The 20,294-nt window shown below is 37.5% G+C and overlaps 1 protein-coding gene across 5 annotated transcripts; it reads right to left on the bottom strand.

The window, feature by feature from the left end:
* Positions 1 to 6: 6 nt before the first annotated feature.
* wdr93 (WD repeat domain 93) lies at positions 7 to 19,884 on the bottom strand. 5 transcript variants are annotated; one of them, XM_047364069.1, is made up of 17 exons: positions 19,691 to 19,884; positions 17,634 to 17,969; positions 9,818 to 9,898; positions 9,428 to 9,629; positions 6,899 to 6,963; positions 6,672 to 6,753; positions 6,508 to 6,593; positions 5,294 to 5,378; positions 4,910 to 5,036; positions 4,640 to 4,704; positions 3,374 to 3,463; positions 3,128 to 3,259; positions 2,395 to 2,602; positions 2,207 to 2,267; positions 1,933 to 2,089; positions 1,677 to 1,863; positions 7 to 330 (listed from the first exon to the last, which is right to left on the bottom strand). In XM_047364069.1, exons 3-17 carry the CDS (start codon positions 9,884 to 9,886, stop codon positions 240 to 242), a joined length of 1,707 nt encoding a protein of 568 aa, XP_047220025.1. In that variant the 5' UTR covers positions 9,887 to 9,898; positions 17,634 to 17,969; positions 19,691 to 19,884; the 3' UTR covers positions 7 to 239. The 5 variants fall into 5 exon arrangements, with proteins under 5 accessions (XP_047220025.1, XP_047220026.1, XP_047220027.1 ...); XM_047364070.1 differs by lacking the exons at positions 17,634 to 17,969; positions 19,691 to 19,884 and adding an exon at positions 10,169 to 10,227 and having other exon boundaries at positions 6,672 to 6,750; XM_047364071.1 differs by lacking the exons at positions 9,428 to 9,629; positions 9,818 to 9,898 and having other exon boundaries at positions 19,691 to 19,876.
* Positions 19,885 to 20,294: the final 410 nt, after the last annotated feature.

Here is a 20,294-nt window from a genome sequence, read left to right as displayed (position 1 = left end):
CAAAGCTTTAACATGAAAAGATGACTCAACTGTTTTATTCTTAAAGAAAGGGTTATTAAAATAAACAGTGTTTTGTAAATTGTAACTTGTTAATAATTGCAAATGAAATGTATTCACTATGACTGATTCAGAGTAACTGATATTTAGTTGAAACAAGTGTTGTGAACATAAAAAAATAAAAATATATCCCATATCCTAATAGTAGCTCATTTGTTGTAGTTCTTCAGATGTCTGTTGCTCTATGGCGTTTGCCGCATCCTCACTGCAGTTTCCTGCAGCTTTCCCCATGTTTGCACAAGAGCTTTGTTCCTTTCATCCACAGAATGCATTCTTCAGAGAAAAACAAGCAAAAAAAAAAAAAAAACAGAGCGCAGTGTTAATATTCTAACTGTGAGCTGTCCCTGGTTTGTTGATTTATCCTGAGAGTGAAAACCTTAACATTTGCAGACAGTGTTGTGATAAACATGTTCGCCACCTTACAGGTTTCTTCTGTTTTTCTTTCTTGTCACACATACATGTTTCAAATCAACAAATTAATGTAACTCTATGTGAAGTAATCATCCCCCTTGCTAAATTACAAAATGATAACTAATTTATCACATTTGTTTTGATTGAGTTTCACTAGCCACATCCAGGCATTATTACTGCTTCACCTGTTAAAAGTCAATTAAATAGAACCTGTCAACATTAACTAGACTGAATGATCTAAAGAAATATTTTAAAAAAATGATCAAGAATAGATGAGAAAGTAAGTCACTGACATCCGTCAGTCTGGAAAGGGTTACAACGCCATTTCTAAGGCTTTAGGATTCCATTGAATCACAGTGAAAGTCATGGTCTACAAATTAAGAAAAAACAGAGTAGTGGTGAACCTTCCTAAGAGAGGCTCGCCTGTCAGAATTACTCTATAAGTGCATCAAAAAGAATCCAGAACAACATCCAAAACACTGCAGGCCTTTGTTGCCCCTGTTTAAGTCAGTGACCAAGAGTAAGAAAGAGAGACTGGGCAAAAATAGCATCCATGTGAGGGTTTCAAGGTGAAAACCACTGCTGACCACATAGAACACAAAGGTCCTTCTCAAGTTTGCCAAAAAACATCTTGATGATCCCTGACTTTGAAAATATTCTGTGGGCTGAAGTGATTTGGAACTTTTTGCAAGGTGTGCATCGCTTTCCATCTAGCATAAAAGTAAAAGCATTTCAGAAAAAGAACATCACACCTCCAGTCAAACATGGCAGTGGTAGTGTGATGGTCTGGAGCTGCTTTCCCACTTCAGCATCTGAACTACTGGCCATAATTCATGGAACCATAATTCCTGCTCTCTAGCAGAAAATCCGAAATGAAAAGGCCCAGACCTTAAGCTCAAACCCAGTCTGGTTATGCAGGAGGATGAAGAACCAAACCACACAAGCAAGTCCACCACTAGATGGTTAAAAACATGAAGGTTTGGGAGCAGCCTGCTCAAAAACCTGGGCTGAAATCTGACTGAGGCTGTTTATGCTTGAAAACACTCCAACATGTATAAATCTAAATGATTATGCATAAAAGGATGGCCAAAATTTCTACATGGCAAAAGATAAAACCAAGTAGTGATAACATGAAATGTGTTAAGGTAACAAATTGCAATTCTGTGAAAAATAGCGGAGTAATTTTGGCTACTGCCTAGAGTGCTAACCTTTGCTCAAGGCAGAGGTTGCAGATTTCCTCCATGCTGCCATGACAGAGTGTTGTTTGTTGTCTGGGAGGGTCTAGATGAGAAACAATGTGAGGCTTGATGATGTCAGATTGATCAAACTGGAAAACAAAGAGCTGACTCTGGCTTCTCTTCTTTAACAAATCATTGCAGCTGGTTTTCCGGTCACCTGGGAGACAGATGAAAGCCTTTAGTTACAGGAACTATTTTTAGGCCATATGAGGATCATAATAGTCACCTCGTATGAACAGCACTTGCTGTTTGGCATTTAGTGCGTAAACAGGGTTATAGGGGGAAGCGATTTGATAGGATGTTGGAAGGGTCAGGTGGCACACAGTGGCACTGTTGAGGACATCTTTCAGGATTATTTTTCCACTTCTTTGCACCACAAGCCACTAGTTTGAGCAAGAAAAACAACAGCAAATGGACACATTAGTCTAAAATGATTATTTATTTTATGGTATTGAACAAATTGTGCATTTATTTCATCCCAACAGATTAAGTGCCCCTACCACATCCTGCAGGAAAGGCACGGTCTTAGTAAAAGTCGGGAGATCCCTACTGTCTTTTGGCCTATGATATTAAATAGAAAATAAATGTGTCAATAAAAATGAATGAACACAAATGAAAAACTATTTATTTGTAAAGGAAAGCGTTCATTTGCATTGTTAACACTGGAACCATGTGAAGTGTAGTTAACCTTTCAGTGAGCAGCATGGTGCAGGACTGCATGCCTTGTCCTGCAGTCACTGTATAAATTGCTCCATTCTTATACAACACCAACACACTGACTGGTTTTGCAGCCACAATTTGGCAATCCTGAGCAGACGCAGACCAGTTATCCACAAACTGTATCCTGGAGAGGGCACTGGTTTCTTCTGGTAACAGAACGCTGGAGAGTGGGGCTCCTAAGGGTAAGAAGAAACAAAGTAAGAATTTCATATTTTACAAACAACAATCTCTGATCCTTACCCAATGAATATAATGAATAAAACAAATAGAAATTATGTTTGTTACTTTGCTATGTGGGAGATACCGTTATTGTGTATATAAAATACAGTAACATCAGCATACATTTGAATGTAAGAACAAACAGATGGAAGATTGTTAGCATAAACAGCAATAGTTCAAAGGACAAATGCTTTTTTTTTTTTGGAAATTCAGAAAAATAGCTTCAACAACAATATCTTTATGTAACATCAGTCTAATTTGTCAATAACATGACAGTTGGCGTTCTTAGTTGGGTAGTTGGCTCTGAAACTAAACTGCATCGGATGTCCATGGATGTGCCATTGTGGCAACTTTACTTTCAAACAGAACAGCTGTTCCTAAAAGGCAATACTACCTAAAAAAAGACAGAATTTTCTACAATATATCAGAAGTTTGTATAAACCAGAACATAATCTTAGAGATTCTTTATAATGTTTGCTCACCAGATCGTCTGTCCCAGATACACACCAAAGCATCCTCAAGCCCAAGAGCTATGTAACAAGTGCATCTGCTGACAGCTGAGCAGAGGATTTCCTTTGCATTTGGCCACAACATTTCAGGCAAGGATGTCACATCTGCTTCGAGAAAACAAAAAACAAAAAAAGTATTATTCTGTTGGTTACAAAGGACATGATCAAACAGCTTGAAGAACTCTGAATATTTAAAAACGAAGAAAAACAATGTCCTTCCTGGTTTGGTGCTTGAAGCTTTTTGCAGCAAATATTGAAGGAGATTATGGGATCCGCTCCACCACACAGCAACAGCCACAGGCAGTCCTGCTGAGAAGGGGCTATGCTCACTTCAATTCATTTTTTAAGGGTTTGAATGTAGGAGTTATCCTCTAAGATACACCTGACAACATGCAGCCACGGTGGGAAATACATTTCATGGATATGGCTGTTGAACACTTTAATACTTGATGAGAGTAATTCCACAGTGCTGATGAGAGGTTTGGATACAGTCATGATTGAAATTGATCTCATGTTGTTAGCATAAGTCTGAAGGAACATTTGAAGGTTCATGTTAGCCTGCTTTATCTACACCAAACCCTGTATGGAACATTGTTGTTTTGTGTCAAAGTTTCACTTATGTGACCAAAACTCACCTCTGATGAAAGAAAATTTGTCAAAATTTTTATAATGAACAAAAACAAAAAGCAGTATTCCCCAAGGCACCAGTCTCCCTGTTAGTGTCCGCAGTGAAAAAGAACAAAAACTTTATAGCTGCTCACATGGCCGAACCACGTGAAAAAACACGTCATTGCTTTGACTGCAATGACAAGAAATGCTTTAAGTGCTTTAAGATGTTAATGTCAGGCTTTCCAACCTAAGAACATTGCACCAACTGTCAAGCACATGGTGATGCTAACATCATGCCAAGTGATTGTTTTGCTAATAATGCTAACTAGAATGGATGAAACTACCCAACATTAGGCCTTTGGAGTTGCCCTGGCCATAACCCTATCTAAAAATGTATAGTTTTCTTTAATGCTTGGTCTTCACCAATTAAACCAACCAAATTAAGTGAACTCTACTATTTCTGCAAAAAAGAGCAGCTAAATATTATATTAAGCCAGGACACTGTACTCTGTCCTAAAAAAACAAGTATAGTTTCTCTGCAACTTACAATGGGACATTTAGTCAAATATCATTGGGGTGTTTGTATTTATTTGAGCTTGTATGTATAATTTTGATGTGATTTGGATGAGAGAAAATCCATAAGCAAATTCACTCTAGTGCACTCAGTTGTGGTTTTCAAAAATGTATTGCAATTGTTTGTTATGTAATACTACAGCCCCAAAAAGAACAGAACACATGCAGTATGACATCAAAAGCACAAAAATGAAGTGAAGGCCATGGCATGGTGAAGGTATGTGAACTTTTGACTTTTACTGTGTATAAAACACAGTATTCAGCTATTACAGAATGCCACAAAATGCCCTTTGCATTCCAAACCTGGTCTTGCTTTACTGTCACCAGTTGACCAATCACAGGGCAGGAGAAAGTGCTGAGTGCCACTCCTGAAATAGACAATGCAAAACAAGAGGATTGTTTGAATCTAATGGTTGACAGCTCAATTAAAATGACATAAAAGCATGAAAAGCAGTGTTTGTGCAGCAGATTTTAAAATGTGTTTAGTACATTCTAAATTTAAATTAGCATTACAAAGCAGAGTAGCAGTCCGGTTCTAATCGTATTTGCTTCAATCTAATAACTTAATTGCACCTTGGTTTTCCATGAGTCATCTTTGTTTTTCCAGCATCTGAACTGAATGAGGATTGTTCCTTCTGATGACTGCTGCTTTGGATTATATCAAGAGCCATACAGTGTGTCAAAAAGTCTGATGCTTTTCCTGCAAATCAGCAAAAAACTTGTAATTGTTTACATGTACTACCTAATATTATGTTTAAATCCTGTAACTTAGGTAGAGAAACAAAATCTAGGTTTTTTGTATTATTTTCAATAGAGGGATGTACACAGAGTACTTTTAATCACATTATTACCCCATCTAAAATTTAAACAACCACGGGTAATACAAAGAAGAGTGGATTGAATTTCTATTCAGCAACATCACAGAAAAACTGTAAAACATTTAAAATATTGTATTACCGGTTGGAACAGTAGGGGGAGAGATTTTCATCAGCAGTGTAACTAGAGACCATTTCACATCTGATCCTCCAGATAAGTTTCCATCCTGAAGATTAAAACAAGGTCTGAAAAGTTTGACCTGTAACTAGCTTTCTAAATGGGTAACGTAGTCTATTGCAAGTAGGTGTGTCTGGCAAACCTTCTACAGAACAGCTGGTTTTAAAAAAATAAAAGTAAAATTGAATCATTGCCTCAAAAAAGGAGGAAATATTAAAATTCTATTTTAAAATGAATAGGCATGATATAAATTCCCTTGAGATCAAAATAATTTTCAATGAAGACTTGGACCAGAAGATAAACCTATTCAAAATAACCCATGCCATATTTTCTCTGTGTCCTGTTTTGTAAAAGTCTTTATTTTCAAAATGTTTTTGAAATAGTAGCAGGTTGGTTTGGCAAAAAAACTTTTGAGGATATTAAAACTTTGGTCTGTTATCTATGTCTCCTGCATTCCCCGTGGTTTTTAGGCTAATCTAAAGTAGTTTAGTGCCAACCTCATATTTTGGGGCCAAAAACAATTACTTCTGCCTTTTCTGCATTAATCTTAAAAGGAAATTCTGACCCACCCACTCATCTATATAACAGTCACACTGATTCAGGAACTGTGGCCATGATACAAAAATATTTAGTTGTGTCTCTTCAGCATACAAATGGTAAGAGATTTTGCAACGCTCCGTAGTGTGGGCTATAGACGTTGAATAAACGTATTCCAAGAAGGGAGCTTTGTGGAACCCCACATTTGACCTTGGCTCAGTAAGATTTGTGATTTCCAAATGACAATTGCCAAAGTACTCCCCAACTGAACCAGTTTAGTACTATAACAGACAAAGGCAAAAGTTTTTGATGCATCACTGTTGAGACTTATATTACTTAAACTTTGACCAATGTTATCTCAATGCTGTGGTGTGGCAAAACATGACTGGTAAGCACTGAAGAAATGTTTGTATATAAAGAGTAAATCTATTGATAAACAGTCAAAAATGCATGGTCAAATATTGAAGTATCCAGATTAGACTTCTGAAGAGGTTTAATTGCTGCAGTTTTAAAGAGGCAAGAAAAAAATATTATATGCACTATGTACAAAGAGTTTGCAAAATGATTCCATTCTTTGTGGCCTTTTTCTAGCAACAAGACACTTAATGTAGCCAAGATCCTAACAGATCACAGTTCATTACCTTTTGTTGTGCTGACACCATCTCTACCTCTCTCAGCCATGCTTCTACAGGAAACTGATAGATCTCTAGCCACACTGCACCATTGCCTGCAAAGATGTATGATTTCAGCATTGAATGTAAAGATGGGATAAAATGTGTTCATGCTATTAAAACCAATCACTCACAGCTTACTGATGCTGCTCCATAATGCCCACTTTCATGTAGGTCAAATGTCACAAAAATGCTCCTTACATTGATATCCTCCTGCTTGTCAGATTATTTATTGTTATTACTTTGGTTTTGTTCAGTTCATAAAAAGAATAAGAAAACTATCGATCATTATAATCATCACATTTTTGAAAACAAGCCAGCCACATCAAAATAACAGATAAATAGAAGTAAGAGTACCCACCATGGTGTTGATAACACTGAGAAGATGAATGACATCAGAGTGAAGTCCAAACACTCTGGAAACACCTAGGGAATGAAAGACTTGGATATTAAATAGACGTAGTTTCTAGAAATCAGGCATGAGTCATTTAAATCAGTTATTTTTCTCACAAATAACATCTTTGGGGAATATGTCCATTTAAGATAAATGTTCTGTATGACAGCATGCAATAATCTGACAAGGGAAACGTGCAGTTTCTTGCAAAAGTACTCTTAGACGTTGAATTTTTTTTCACATTACAACACAAACTTCAATGTATTTTATTGACAGACCAACATAAAGTAATTATTTGGTCTTGTGCAGCATGTAACTGGCTTTCTTCGAGTATCTTGTCCTGTATTTAGCTCCAGCCATCTTCCTATCATGTCTGACTAGCTTCTCTGTCCCTGCAAATAAAAAGGACCCCCATAGCATTATGCTGCCACCACCATGTTTCACTGTGAGCATGGTGTGTTCAGGCTGATGTCCAGTGTGCAACCCCAATTCCAATGAAGTTGGGAGGCTGCGTAAAATGTAAATAAAAACCCAAATACGATTTGCAAATCCTGTTCAACCTATATGCAAAACGCTTATTGAGTGTTGTTAAAAGGAAAGGTGATGTAACACAGTGGTACACATATCCCTGACTCAGCTTTTTTGGAACATGTTGCAAGCATCAAATTCAGAATGAGTGAATATTTATATAAAAACAATAAAGCTTATCAGTTTGAACATAAATATAAATATCTTGTATTCTTGTAGGTTGAACAGGATTTGTAAATCATTCTATTCTGTTTGAATTGATGTTGCACATCATTCTGTACATTTTAATCTAATCTGATCAGAATACCCTCTTCTATGTGTTACTTGTGTCCTCTAAATATTTTGTGGGAAACTGCAAATGGGAGTTCATTTTAGTTTAGATTAAAACTAGTTTCCTTTTGCCACTCCTCATATTTGTGGAGTGTTGTTGTCCTCTCTCCTGAGCTGTGGCTCTCCATAGCTCTTCCAGTGTTTCTGTGGACCTCTTGGCAGCTTTTCTAATGAATGCTTTTCATGACCTGCCTCTTAGTTAAAGTGAATAAAAATCTCTTGGTAGATTTGCTGCTGTGCCATATTTTTCATGTTTTGCTAATGAATTGAACAGTGTTGCATGAGATGTCCAAAGCTTTGGTTATTGTTTCATAACTTCATCCTGCTTTAAACTTCTCGAAAGCTTTCTCCCTGACCTGTCTGCTGTGATCCTTGGTCTCCATGGCGCTGTTTGTTCACAAATGTTCTTTAACAAACCTCTGTATGAAGTCCCTGGTGGTTTGTGGTTAGGATTCTGTGCTTTCACTGCTGTGGCCTGGGTTTGATTCCCAGTCAGGGAACCATGTGACAACTGAAAGGAGATTTTCTGGTCATATATAGGTGTTGCATACTCTTGCAGGGTTGGGTGATTCCTTTGGGAGGAGGGTTACCTTGTTGTAGATGTTCCATTGTCTACCTTGTGCCTGGGGGCTTAACTGGTCTAAAGTTGTGAGGTGCTTTTAAATGACACCTCATCAGGGGGATTGTTAGGAATAACCTTTCTTATCACTTATGAGTTTTTACACACACACACCATAATGATATAGTATAAATTCTTCTGTTTTCACTTTTGTTAGGATATGGATAAGAATCCTCATTGACGTACATTAAAAGGACAAATGGCCTATGGTTTGACATAAGGTTTAGTACACTGGGTTTGATTGTGGAACAGTCTGTATGGGTTGATTGGAATGCCGCAGCCACACTTAGATAAAGGTTTGGACACCTGCTATTACAGACTCTATCAGATAGACACCACAAGGGTGACACTAGTCTACTAATAAACACTGAGGGAGTGCACATCCCTTGCAAGGGAATGTCAGATATAAAACTACATGCGACCTTCTTTCGGGGCTGCTTCGTCACTTTGATCACTGAACGGATCCAGGATGGGAGCCTCAGCACTGATCTCTGTAACCATTCCTCTGCCTTATTTAGGTTAAAAGTGTTAAAAGCATAGTACAATTTGAGAGTCATTGCTTTATAAGAAAGTGTTGTAGGTGTCAGTTCTGGGAAAAAGGGCTGTAGGGACTCCGAGGGGTCTATCCGCCAACAGGGTGCAATAGCTCGGACAAACCTTTCATAGAACAGCTGGGTTTATACTGAGATTAAAGTACACCCAGGTGGCCTTCATTCACTTAATGAGTAAATTCTGAAGGCAATGGATTTCATTAATGGGCATCAGAATTAAGAGGGGCTAAGTACAAATATACACCAAACTTTTCAAATATTTATTTGTAAAAGAAGTTGAAAAAAACTCTTTCACCTTCATTTTTGTACTACTTTGTGTTTGGTTAAAATATCTCAAAAATGCATTGACATTTGTGTCAGTAACACTGCAAAATAGGGGCATGAATACTTCTGCAAAGCATTATAGTTAATAAGAAGAAGGCATGAAAATCTAAGGATTAGATTATTGGCTGATCAGAGGAATTCTACCCATATCATCGATGGTCCCAAGCAGATAGGTCATCTCAGCCATTCTGGTCATCTGAATGAAGGTAATTTCCAGCTGTGGTTGAAGCCATTTTGCAACACGGGTGAAAGAAGAAGCACACCACACCGACAGGCCCAGGGTGTGACCCAGACCTAGAAATCTGCCGTCCTCTGTGCATGTCAGACAGTTTGTGCTCTTTGGAAGCTGATGAAAAGCCACATTTATTAAATATATCAAAGATTATTTAACTTTGTTTAGCAGAGTAGAAACTATGTCTATGTATAAGTAATATATTTAATAATAAGAAAAATGCACCAATAACAATATCTTTACTTGATTTGCGTTAAAATGCAATTTAGGGAGTTTCAATCTTAATCAATAATGTTGCGTACCTGCTTCTCATCTGTCGGTTCTAGAATGGATTTTTGTTTGGTGTGAACTGCTTTGCCGGGTCCTGCCATTTCTGTTGTATCCTATACATCCAATAAATAACAAAACAATGTTTTCTGGTATTTTATTCTTGCACCAAAGGGTTACAGCCCGCTTATTTGCGCTCTGAAACTCTGTTCGTCATCATTTACTTTTGACGCACTAGAAAACCCAACTGGACGATAGGATAGGCTTCCTTCATGGAAACAGCAGCATGTGAAAGGTTACCTTAAACGTGTTAAAGGCATGACCAGGTCATGTACGCTTAAAACTGTCTATCATAGTAATTCTTAGCACTTTTATATCAGTCTTACCTTTGGAAGAATTTTAAAGCGACGTCCATTAATAACGCCCCAGTCGTCATGACAACACACCGCCAGCAGAAGTCACGTGTCTATACATGACTGCGCTTGTGCGGCCGGATAAGAAATGCACTAATATGACCAAAAAAGGTATATATTTGAATTTACTTTAAAGCAATATTACAACATTTACAGATGGGAATTTCGGCATGTTTTCATGATTTGGATCATTTGGCCTTGAAAAATTACTCACATCCCTTACGCGTTTTCAGATGTCACATTACAACCACAATTTTTTTATTTATCGGGGTTTTGTTCAAATGCAGTCATGTTCAAAAACTTAGAATATGTGTTCTACTGAGGATTGCTTGTCAGATATTTTTTTGAAAATAACAACCTTTAATTATTTCTGTATTTTTTAATGTATTTTCATTAGCTGTAAGCAGACAATCCTCACAATTAGCTTGAAAACATCAGTTTGTATGCAGTTTATCTATCATCTATCATATATATATATATATATATATTTTTTTTTTTTTTTTTTTTTATTATTATTATTATTTTTTTTTTACATATGTGTTTCATTTAATGAGCTAAGTTACTGAAATAAATTTTCAACAATATTCTGATTTATTGAATGGGTTTGTAGATCAACAAAAAGGTATATGTAAGGTGGAATAATAAATGGCTATTAACAAGGGTTTTGCGAGTAAAAATCTAGAAAGTTTGGGGTGCATTTGAATTCCAGTCTTGAGTCAATACTTTCTAGAACTGTATTTCGCAGTGACAACTTTTTTTTTTTTGCAATTTGAAGTATTTCTACCAGTTTAGCACTAGAGATTGTCATTTTTACCACTTCCTTTCTTCCTAAATTATTTCCTAATTTCAGACGTTTTTAAGTCATGCAAGTAATTTTGGCAGGACTTTAAACCTCAGACATTTAAACCTCTCTCACAAAACATTTATGTTATAAAACCCCAAAAATGAGCTGCCTCTAAACCATTCCTAAATCACAAGTGGAGGCGGCCATATCTCCCATGGACGGCCAAGAGGTACCTTAATCCCACCTTTGAAGTGTTTTGTGAAAGGAGCCCAAATCTGGTGTGCCTCTGACTGGCTAAGAGTAAACATGGTGAGATCGATGGAGCTGTCTGAGGCCTTTAGAAAGGAGGAACAGCATCTTATGCGTTTGGTTTGGAACTTAAAGAAGTCTTACATCAATTTGAAATCAACTATTACACTATCCCAAACATGTCTACAAGTGGAGGACATTCAAAACAACTGCCAACAAAACCAAATCTGACCATCCAAGGAAGTTCACCCTGAAAGAAGCCTCCAGCAGAACCTGGTTAGCTCAATGCAGAATCCACCATGAATTTTGCCCTGTGTCACATTGCACTTGGGGAAAATGTGGGAGCATCTGTAAAAAGTATCTCGCTGAAGTTATTTCTGCCAAAGGGGACAAGGCCTAAGGTATTTTATGCTAATATTTTAAACCTTTTTTTAAATTACCACCCATTACTGGAAAACTTTATTGTATTCAAAATACCTGTAATGCTGCAAATTTTGCAAACAAAAAAAGGAAAGCGTCAACATTCTCTTACATGGGATCATCAGCTGCATTAATCCTGATGATGAATACCTAAACATTTACCTAATTGATGAGGACTCAAGAGCACCAGATGGGATCAGCGCAACAGATAACTTAAATTCCTCATGTCCAAACAACTTGGGAGCTTGTGAACTAAACATTTTGTTAGTACCTAATAAGCCCTAACACAATGTTGCTTGTAAGAAAAGGCAGATGGCTACATGTGTATGATGACCTCTGAATATTGTTCTTCACATTAGCAGTCTAAAAACTGACTTACAAAAGTTTCACTTTCAGGATTCTTTCTCACTGTAGTCACAACATGATGATACTCAGTTAAAAAATACAAGAATAGTGAATGTCTGCAGCTAAAATGGTAACTGATTCTTTCTTGCGAAAAAAGGCTATAAATATGCTTTGCACGGTTCATTCTGAAATCAATGTATAATGGTTGTCTGATTTTTAAATTCACAATCAGCATCTTCTGGCTTACTTTGATCATGGTAACATGGGTCAAATTATTTTGTGTTGATTACAGCCAGCTTAGATCTAAAATACAAATGGAAAATTCTCGTAATCAATAATGAAAAAGAAAGTAAGATTATTTCTTTTTTGTGTTCTTTGTTTTTTTTATGTGACGCATACTCCCCCTGGTGGACAGATTGTTGGCCGTTGCAAATACAGTTGCTAGGGGGGTTAAAACTGTCCCTGATTGGCTAAATTTAAGCAGAGAGAAACCAATCAGCGCTTATTTTGCAAAGACGTGGTTTGCAAGAGTTAGGCATCTACATACAGTGGGTGTTAAATCAGGGGTTGGACAGACCTTTTGCCTGCGTCACTGATTATTGCTCTCCTTGGACAGCATGTCAGTAGGTGGATGGACATGTCTTGGGGGATTAGCGTGTGTGCCATACTTTAGTTTTCAGAAAAAAGAAACTGATAAAAAGTGATCTGTTAGACATTAAACATTTGTTCTCCACAACTTTACCTTGGTCTTCATGATGCTCTCTGGTCCCAAGTGTTCTTTAACAACCTGGTGTATCCTATACTGAAAGTAAATTGCTCACAGGTTGACTTTATTTACTAATTGGTTTATTTTTAGGCTTCACTTTACATTACTTTTATAGGTTAATAGTAGGTGGCCAGGATACTAATGGATACTTTACACATTTAAAAAAAAAAAACGTTCAAAACCATATCATTTCACTGCCACTTCAAAATGATGTGCCATTTGGTGCTTTATCCAAATGGTATCAAATTCATTTATTCTGTCAAAATTCTACACAAAATACCCCATTATGACAATGTGAAAGTTGTTTTGAGATTGTTGCAAATTTATTAAAAATAGAAAACCAAGAAATCATACTAATGTATTCACAGCCTTTGCAATGAAGCTCAAAAATGAGCTGAGTTGCATACCGTTTCCACTGATCATCCTTGAGATGTTTCTACAGCCTAAATGAAGCCACCTGTGGTAGATTCAGTTGATTGGACATGATAAAGAAAGGAACACACCTGTCTACATAAAGTTGACAGTGCATGTCAAAGAGCAAAGATTACACATAAAATCAAAGGAATTGTCTGTAGACCTACAGGATAGGACTGTCTTGAAGCACAAATCTGGGGAAGGATATAGAACAATTTCCGCTGCCTTGAAGGTCCCAATGAGTACAGTGGCGTCCATCATTTGTAAATGGAAGAAGTTGAACAATCAGGGGGGGAGAAGTGTCTAAGTCAGGGTGGTGACCAAGAACCTAAAGGTTACTCTGTCAAAACCCCAGCGTTCCTCTCTGGGGAGAGGAGAACCTTCCAGAAGGGCAATCAGCTCTGTTTATTTTAGCTTTACAGTCTAAACCTGGATTAAAATATACACATTTAAATCTTACTACTGGAAATTGATTTTCAAAAAGTCAACAAAAAGTTTGGTTTCAAACAGTCATTACCTTCACTTTCAACACTTTAATGTTGCACAATGAAAACTACATTCTGAAGATTATGACTGAGATTGTTTAACAACAGAGCAGATTAAATCAATGCCATGATTCCCATTTTGCAGAGGACCTAAAGTGCACTGCATCAAATTAACTGCTGTGTCATTTTTGCCTACATAAAATATCTGGAATAACATTATTATTGCACAGACACCACACTTCTTGAGCCCCCTTCTTTAAAAATATGGAACAAACCACAGATGTGTTTTCCATTCCATGATCACACCTTACTGTTGAATGGCAACCAAAATTATTCATTCCCATTACAAACTGGTACAAGACAGAGGCTCTATCGTTGTTACAGCATCTTACATAGTTCAGGTAAAAGCCTGTCACAATAAGGTTTTGGGGTGGACTGAAGCGCAGACAAGAGCTCGGGCGCAGCATTTCAATTAGTCATCAGTCTATTCCAAAATATCAAAACCGTAACAAAAACACACTGCAGGTACTGACCAGAGTCTGGATTCAAAACAACTTATAGACACTGCAGGAACATGGCAAGGACGAGGGTTGCGAGCGTGAACAAACAAGCAGAACAGAGTGTGAACAAACAGAGGAACCAGCAGGGAACAAAGAGCACAGACTAACTAATATACAGGGAGACGTGAGAGGAGAACAAAGGGCAGATAATCAAAAAGACACAGAACAGGTGTGGCAAGGAGACAGGGAGGCTGAAGAGACAGGTGGAACTGATTAACTAATAAAGAGAAACAAAGACCTAAGCAGAACAATAGACTAAACCCAAACATAAGAAATCTAGAATAACCAAGAGGTAAATGAAACAGAGGAACTGGAATAAAAGTAAACAATAACTCAAGCTGACCAAACAGGAAGAAGAACTGGAACACTAGAAACTAAACATAAAGAACTAAGCTAGACAGAACAGAATAAAAACACAGAAAGGGAATAAAGATGAGGAGGAACAGAAAACATAGACTAGAAAAACAAGAAGAGTGCAAGGTGAAAAATACCAAACCATAAATAAACACAAAGATACTAAAAGAGGAGCTAAAGAATCCAGGAGAACAAAGAACCATAATATAGAGACTAATCATAATAATAGAACCATACAAAGTAATAAGGAAACAACTATGAGGGAGGAAAACAACAAAACACCAGGAGGCGGTAGAGGGAGCAAAACAAACTAATAAACATAATAGAAACATCTAGACAAAATAAATCATCACAAGAAACCATAAAACAAAGTCCGAAATGCCACACCATGACAAAGCCATCCACAAAGCCATAAACAATCATTTGCCATCACGCCAGCTTGTGGAGAAAAGCACAAGTAAAAATGTAAAAACAGACCAAAATCCTTGGTTACAATTAGTATACAGTAAAAAAGGTTTTAAGAAAGCATCAATATTCCTAGCCACTGTATGTCAGGTTTCCCCGTGCTTAATTACAAATAGAAAAAGGTAGTCAAACCCCATGCGGCATCTTAATGCTTACAGACATGTGGGAAAAGGTCAGGACAGTGTGCCCAAGATTAAATCAAGTATCAGAAAAGGACGCTTATTTAGGTGATCCTAAGAGCGGGAGTTGAGTTTTTTCTCACAGTTCTTACTCACATTGCTGTTAGCCATGTTAAGATTTAAATAAACATTAGTCATTAAATAAAGAGAACTTACAAAAAATGGTCTTGCATTAGGAAAACAGTCATGAAGCAGAGGAAATACTGGCAGTGGAACTGCAGTCAAGCAGGAGAGTCCAGCAGAGAACAATGAGAACCAGTGAGCTAATATACTGAGGCAGGAATGGAAGATGACCAATGAACCAGAATAGAGCTGAACAGAAACACAAAGAAACTCAGGGAAGTATCTAACAGAAATCTAACAGGAAATATCCATCTATATAACCCAGAGGTTGGAGTTCTTCCTGTAACCTGTGTTTTGCCGGTCGAGCTCCTGCTCGGTCCGTCTCAGTCATTGTCTCCTTGGGCAAGACACTTGCCCGCCTTGCCTGCTGATGGTGGTCAGAGGGCCTGGTGGCTCTGATTGAATGGCAGCCCTGCCTGCCCATGGTCGGTCTGCCTCAGGGCAGCTGAGACTACAATGTAGCTTACCACTATCAGTGTTTCAATGTGTGTATAAATGGGTGGATGGTTGTAAAAAAAAAAAAACAACAACAAATAAAGCATATAAGATCTGTTGCTGTTGATTTTCCTCCAGAGTTAAACCTGAGAAGTCAATAATTAGTAAATTCTTTTACCACAACAGATATCCCCATGTTCGAAAAGGAGTGGGTGGAGGTACAGCTTATTGAACCCCACCCCTTTTGCCATTGCACAATTAACACTGAAATTTCCAACATCCTGTTCTCTTAAACAATTACACAAGTAAATATCTCAAAGTTACTGATATTCAGTACATTCATTAGGTAAGTTTTTCTGAGTAAATTAAGTTTCTAAATTACACACATTCAGCATGTCATACATTGCCAGAATAATTTATCTTTATATTTTTTTGAATTGCTTGATGTTAACCCTAACCCTTTGTCAATAAACAACTTTTGAATACATTTTTAATATTTTCCGGTAATACCTAATTCTTGACCTTAAACACCACTTGTACTGTTTTAAGAACAACTACATTTTAAAATTTAAGTAATTTTGACCCAAGAAACAATGGGTTGGCATGTTCTAAGTGTTGGGGTCATGCATTTTGGTCGGACAGACCGACTAGGCTGCGCAGTTCGACATGCGCAGCTCAACAGGTGTCGCAGCTCCGACGTCACTTGGGATTATAAAACCCGCAGAGACCAAACTTTCGTTGCCATTTCCAACGTGTCTCACGGGCGACGCAACGAAGGCACATATCTGGAGAGACAAAAGCTCGCAGGCGAACTTTTTCTCCACACGGCCATTCCCGGAAGAGCTTGCAAGCTGGAAATCTGTCTGATACAAGAAGGTCAGAAGATTCATTTATCGATCAAAGACCACGCCGATATCCAGCGCAGGTGAAAACCCACATAGGTTTGTTGCCAAGGAGATGAGTTTTCCTCCTTGTTGATTCAGTCGACTGCAATGGTTCCTCATATTTTCTCCATTTTGGATGGATGAGAAGTTTACCGTTTTTTAGTTGACACTCTGCCCCCGTTGTCCCAGTTTAATTACTGGAGTTTTTCCACCAAGTTCCCGCCTCAGAGTTTTATAACCCTTGGTTCGAGATTTGGGGCAATCAGCTGTTAGTGGCTAAAGGGGCACAGCCCCATGCTTCTACCAGCTGATAGCCGCCATCCAGACACTAATTAATCCAAATTGCACATTTTGTCCATAAAACTGATCTTCATAGACACTCAATGCGCATATATTTTCTTTAATTATTATTTTTAGATAGTCATTTTACTCCCTTCTGTAGAATAGAACTTGTTAGTTAGGTGAAGGTTTTTGGACCAGCATAGTAATTATATCAGGGCTATATGGTCAATAAATGTTCACATATATAAAAAGAAGCGTTTGTGTTTAGAGTGATTTATCTGTCAAAATAAGGTCAAAGTTCCCCCATCGATTGGTGGAGCAGCTGATCAAACAGTGACATTTAGCGTGGTTTTGGCTAATGTTTATCAATTATTAATGAGAATTAACTTGTAATCATTAAGTGCTTCTGAGTCCACAATCACAACACCAGTGTCATATTGGATTTTATGGCTTTGACCCACATGCAGATTACACTCAGGAAAACAGATGTAGTTTAACAATCTCTTTATTTCTTCCTTTTTTCTTAACTTTTCTCTAATCACTTTTCTCTAATAACTTTTCTCTAATCACAGGTACAACTGGAACTGGGTAGGGAATGGATGGTCGCCAGCTGCACGGGAAGAGATAGTGGTGAGTATGGTTTCTTTCTGGGGGGGGCGGTGACAAATCAGTGAAATGGATAATGTTGCTTACAGGTTTGAGGGGGTGGAAGCCTCTGGAGGAAGGAATGACGTGGAACCGAGGAAGTAGGTGTTCCCAGGAGTCCTGGTTCCGGAGTCTGAGCAGGAGAGGAATACACAGGTCCAAGATCCCTCCTACGGGCCTTAACAAGACGTGGTAGTCAGAGCACAGAGAGAGTTGATCCTTGGACTCACGGTGGAGCGTGGGCTGGTTCGTTCCTGGTGTGGAGTGATCCAGAGCTTGGAGGCAGCCAGCTGACCTTGGTCCAAAGACATAGTTAGTGTGGCAGAGAATCTTGGGTGAAAGCGGAGATTTTTGCCAGCACTTGGAGTCAGGGTCTCAGGAGGCCTAGGAAAGATCATACAAGAGGTAAGTTTCAAGAATCTTCTGCGTAGAAAAAAACGCAACATAATTCTCAAGGCCAGTCAAGTTACCACTGAAGGTTAACACTCAGGCAGTGAAGTTCTTCTTCTTCTTCTTGAGATTTTTTGGCAGGTGGCATCAAACGTTTAGATGCATTATCGCCATGTACTATGCTGGAGTGTGGGCCAGAGTATCTAGCTATTTTATTTATTTAATTAATTAATTTAATTTATTTCTTGCAAATAATCCCGTTTGTCTTAAAAATCTTATGAATACTCTATTTATCATTTCATGTTTAGCTAGTACTGTATTCACTCTTAATGTTTCGCTACCATACTTCCTTAATTCTTGCTTTAATTTTTCTCTACTCTCCCTATATTTTTCACACTGAATTACAACATGCTTTACTGTTTCCAAATCCATTCCACAATCACATCTGCCTGTTGGATGTTTACCCAACATATTTAATGTTTTATTTATCATGTATGTCCTAATCGTAATCTTGTTATGCCTGTTCTTTCCGATATTCTCCAGTTACTTCCATTTTACCTACCGATTTTTGTATTTGAAAGAGATGTCACCCTTTGGTTCCCTCTTCCCAAAGCCGCTGCCATTCTGATTTCACTTTGTTCTTAGTAACAGATTTTATTTCAGATTTACTATATGCAATTTCCATAACTCTATCTTTACTTAAAGACTGTTTGGCTAAACGATCTGCAGCTTCATTACCTTCTATTTCTTTATGAGCAGGAATACACATGAACTTAACTATTAAATGAAATTGTATAAGTGTAAATAAAATTTCATGAATTTCATATAGTAAATCTATATGGCTTTTGGATGAGAACCCCATAATCGACATCAAGGAGGACAGTGAATAAGAGCAGATAAGAACTCTTTCTATTTTGTTGTTCTACCCATTGTAACGCCATCAGAATTGCAATCATTTCAACTGTAAAGACAGCTAAATGATCTGATGTTCTTTGTTTCAATTATATGTTTAACTCAGGAATAAAACATGCAAATCCGGTTTTACCTGAATCTGAATCCTTAGAACCATCTGTATATATTACAAGAAATGATCTGTATGTGTTCTCAATTCTATGACGTACTACATCTATCCAATTCCTCTTATCCAACATTAATGCTAGGAAACAACCAATAAGGTGTAACTGAATAGGGCATAGCTGTGCTAAATCTCTTCCCTTGTTCTCCCATTTCCTCACATTTGTTTGCTGCCCAACCAAAACAGTCTACTTTTGCCTTTCCACTTTCCCAGCACGGCTCTAAACTTTTAACTGTTGGATGTCTTTCTGCCTTATGTCCTTGCAAATTTGCCCAATAATTCCTCATAACTTGTTTATATCTTAGATTCAAAGGGAGCTCTCCCATTTCCACCTGTACAGCCAAATTTGGAGAAGTTCACATAGCCCCACAGCATAATTTCAGCGCTTGATTCTGAATTATCTCTAATTTATGAATCAGTTTTTGCAGCCTGTTTATATACTACAGATCCATAATCTAATACTGATCTTATCAAAGCGATATATCATTTTTAGAACAGTTTTATCTTCCCCCCAGTCTGATCCTGTTAAACACCTCATTATATTCACAATTTTCTTACATTTTCCCTCAATATATCTTAAATGGTCACCCCATAGAAGTTTTGAGTCAAATAATATTCCAAGAAATCTAAAGTTACTTACTTTTTCAATTTTTTCTCCATACATTTTTAAATCAATTTGTTCAACCTCCTTTCTACTAAATACAACTGTTTTAGTTTTATCTCAGGGAGTGAAGTACAGGCTGCATCTCCATATAAAGCTCCAGAGATGATTGGTGATGAGCGACACCTGTACCCGGTACCCCTGGTGGTTCTGGCTCTACCTAGTGACTGAATAAGGTTATTAGCAGGCAAATAGAGAGGAGCACTCCCAGGTTCCAACAACCAGAGTGCATCTCTGATTTCTATTTGTAAGCAATGATTGTTGGTTAACAAAAATCATTAATATGGATCAATAATAATTTTCCATCCTTATTTATAGCTTTATATTGATCTTCAGTATAATACCGGCAGTTATTATTGATGTGACTGAAAAAATTATTGTCCAGATCAATAGTATTCTCCACATCATGTACATTGTAATTTGTGTATTCAAATAACTGTAGTTCTATATCGCCATGCTGCTCAGCCTAAGTTAATAAGTCGCTTTTATTTCTACATGTAAGATGATTGACTCCTTCTGACTGTGTCATAGTGCATATCCATGTGTCCAAATTTACCTTTTACTTGTCTATATTCAGCAGTAC

The sequence above is a fragment of the Girardinichthys multiradiatus genome, chromosome 4, assembly GCF_021462225.1.
Source record: "Girardinichthys multiradiatus isolate DD_20200921_A chromosome 4, DD_fGirMul_XY1, whole genome shotgun sequence".
Taxonomy (NCBI): Eukaryota; Metazoa; Chordata; class Actinopteri; order Cyprinodontiformes; family Goodeidae; genus Girardinichthys; species Girardinichthys multiradiatus.
This window is presented reverse-complemented; position numbering and strand designations above follow the sequence as displayed.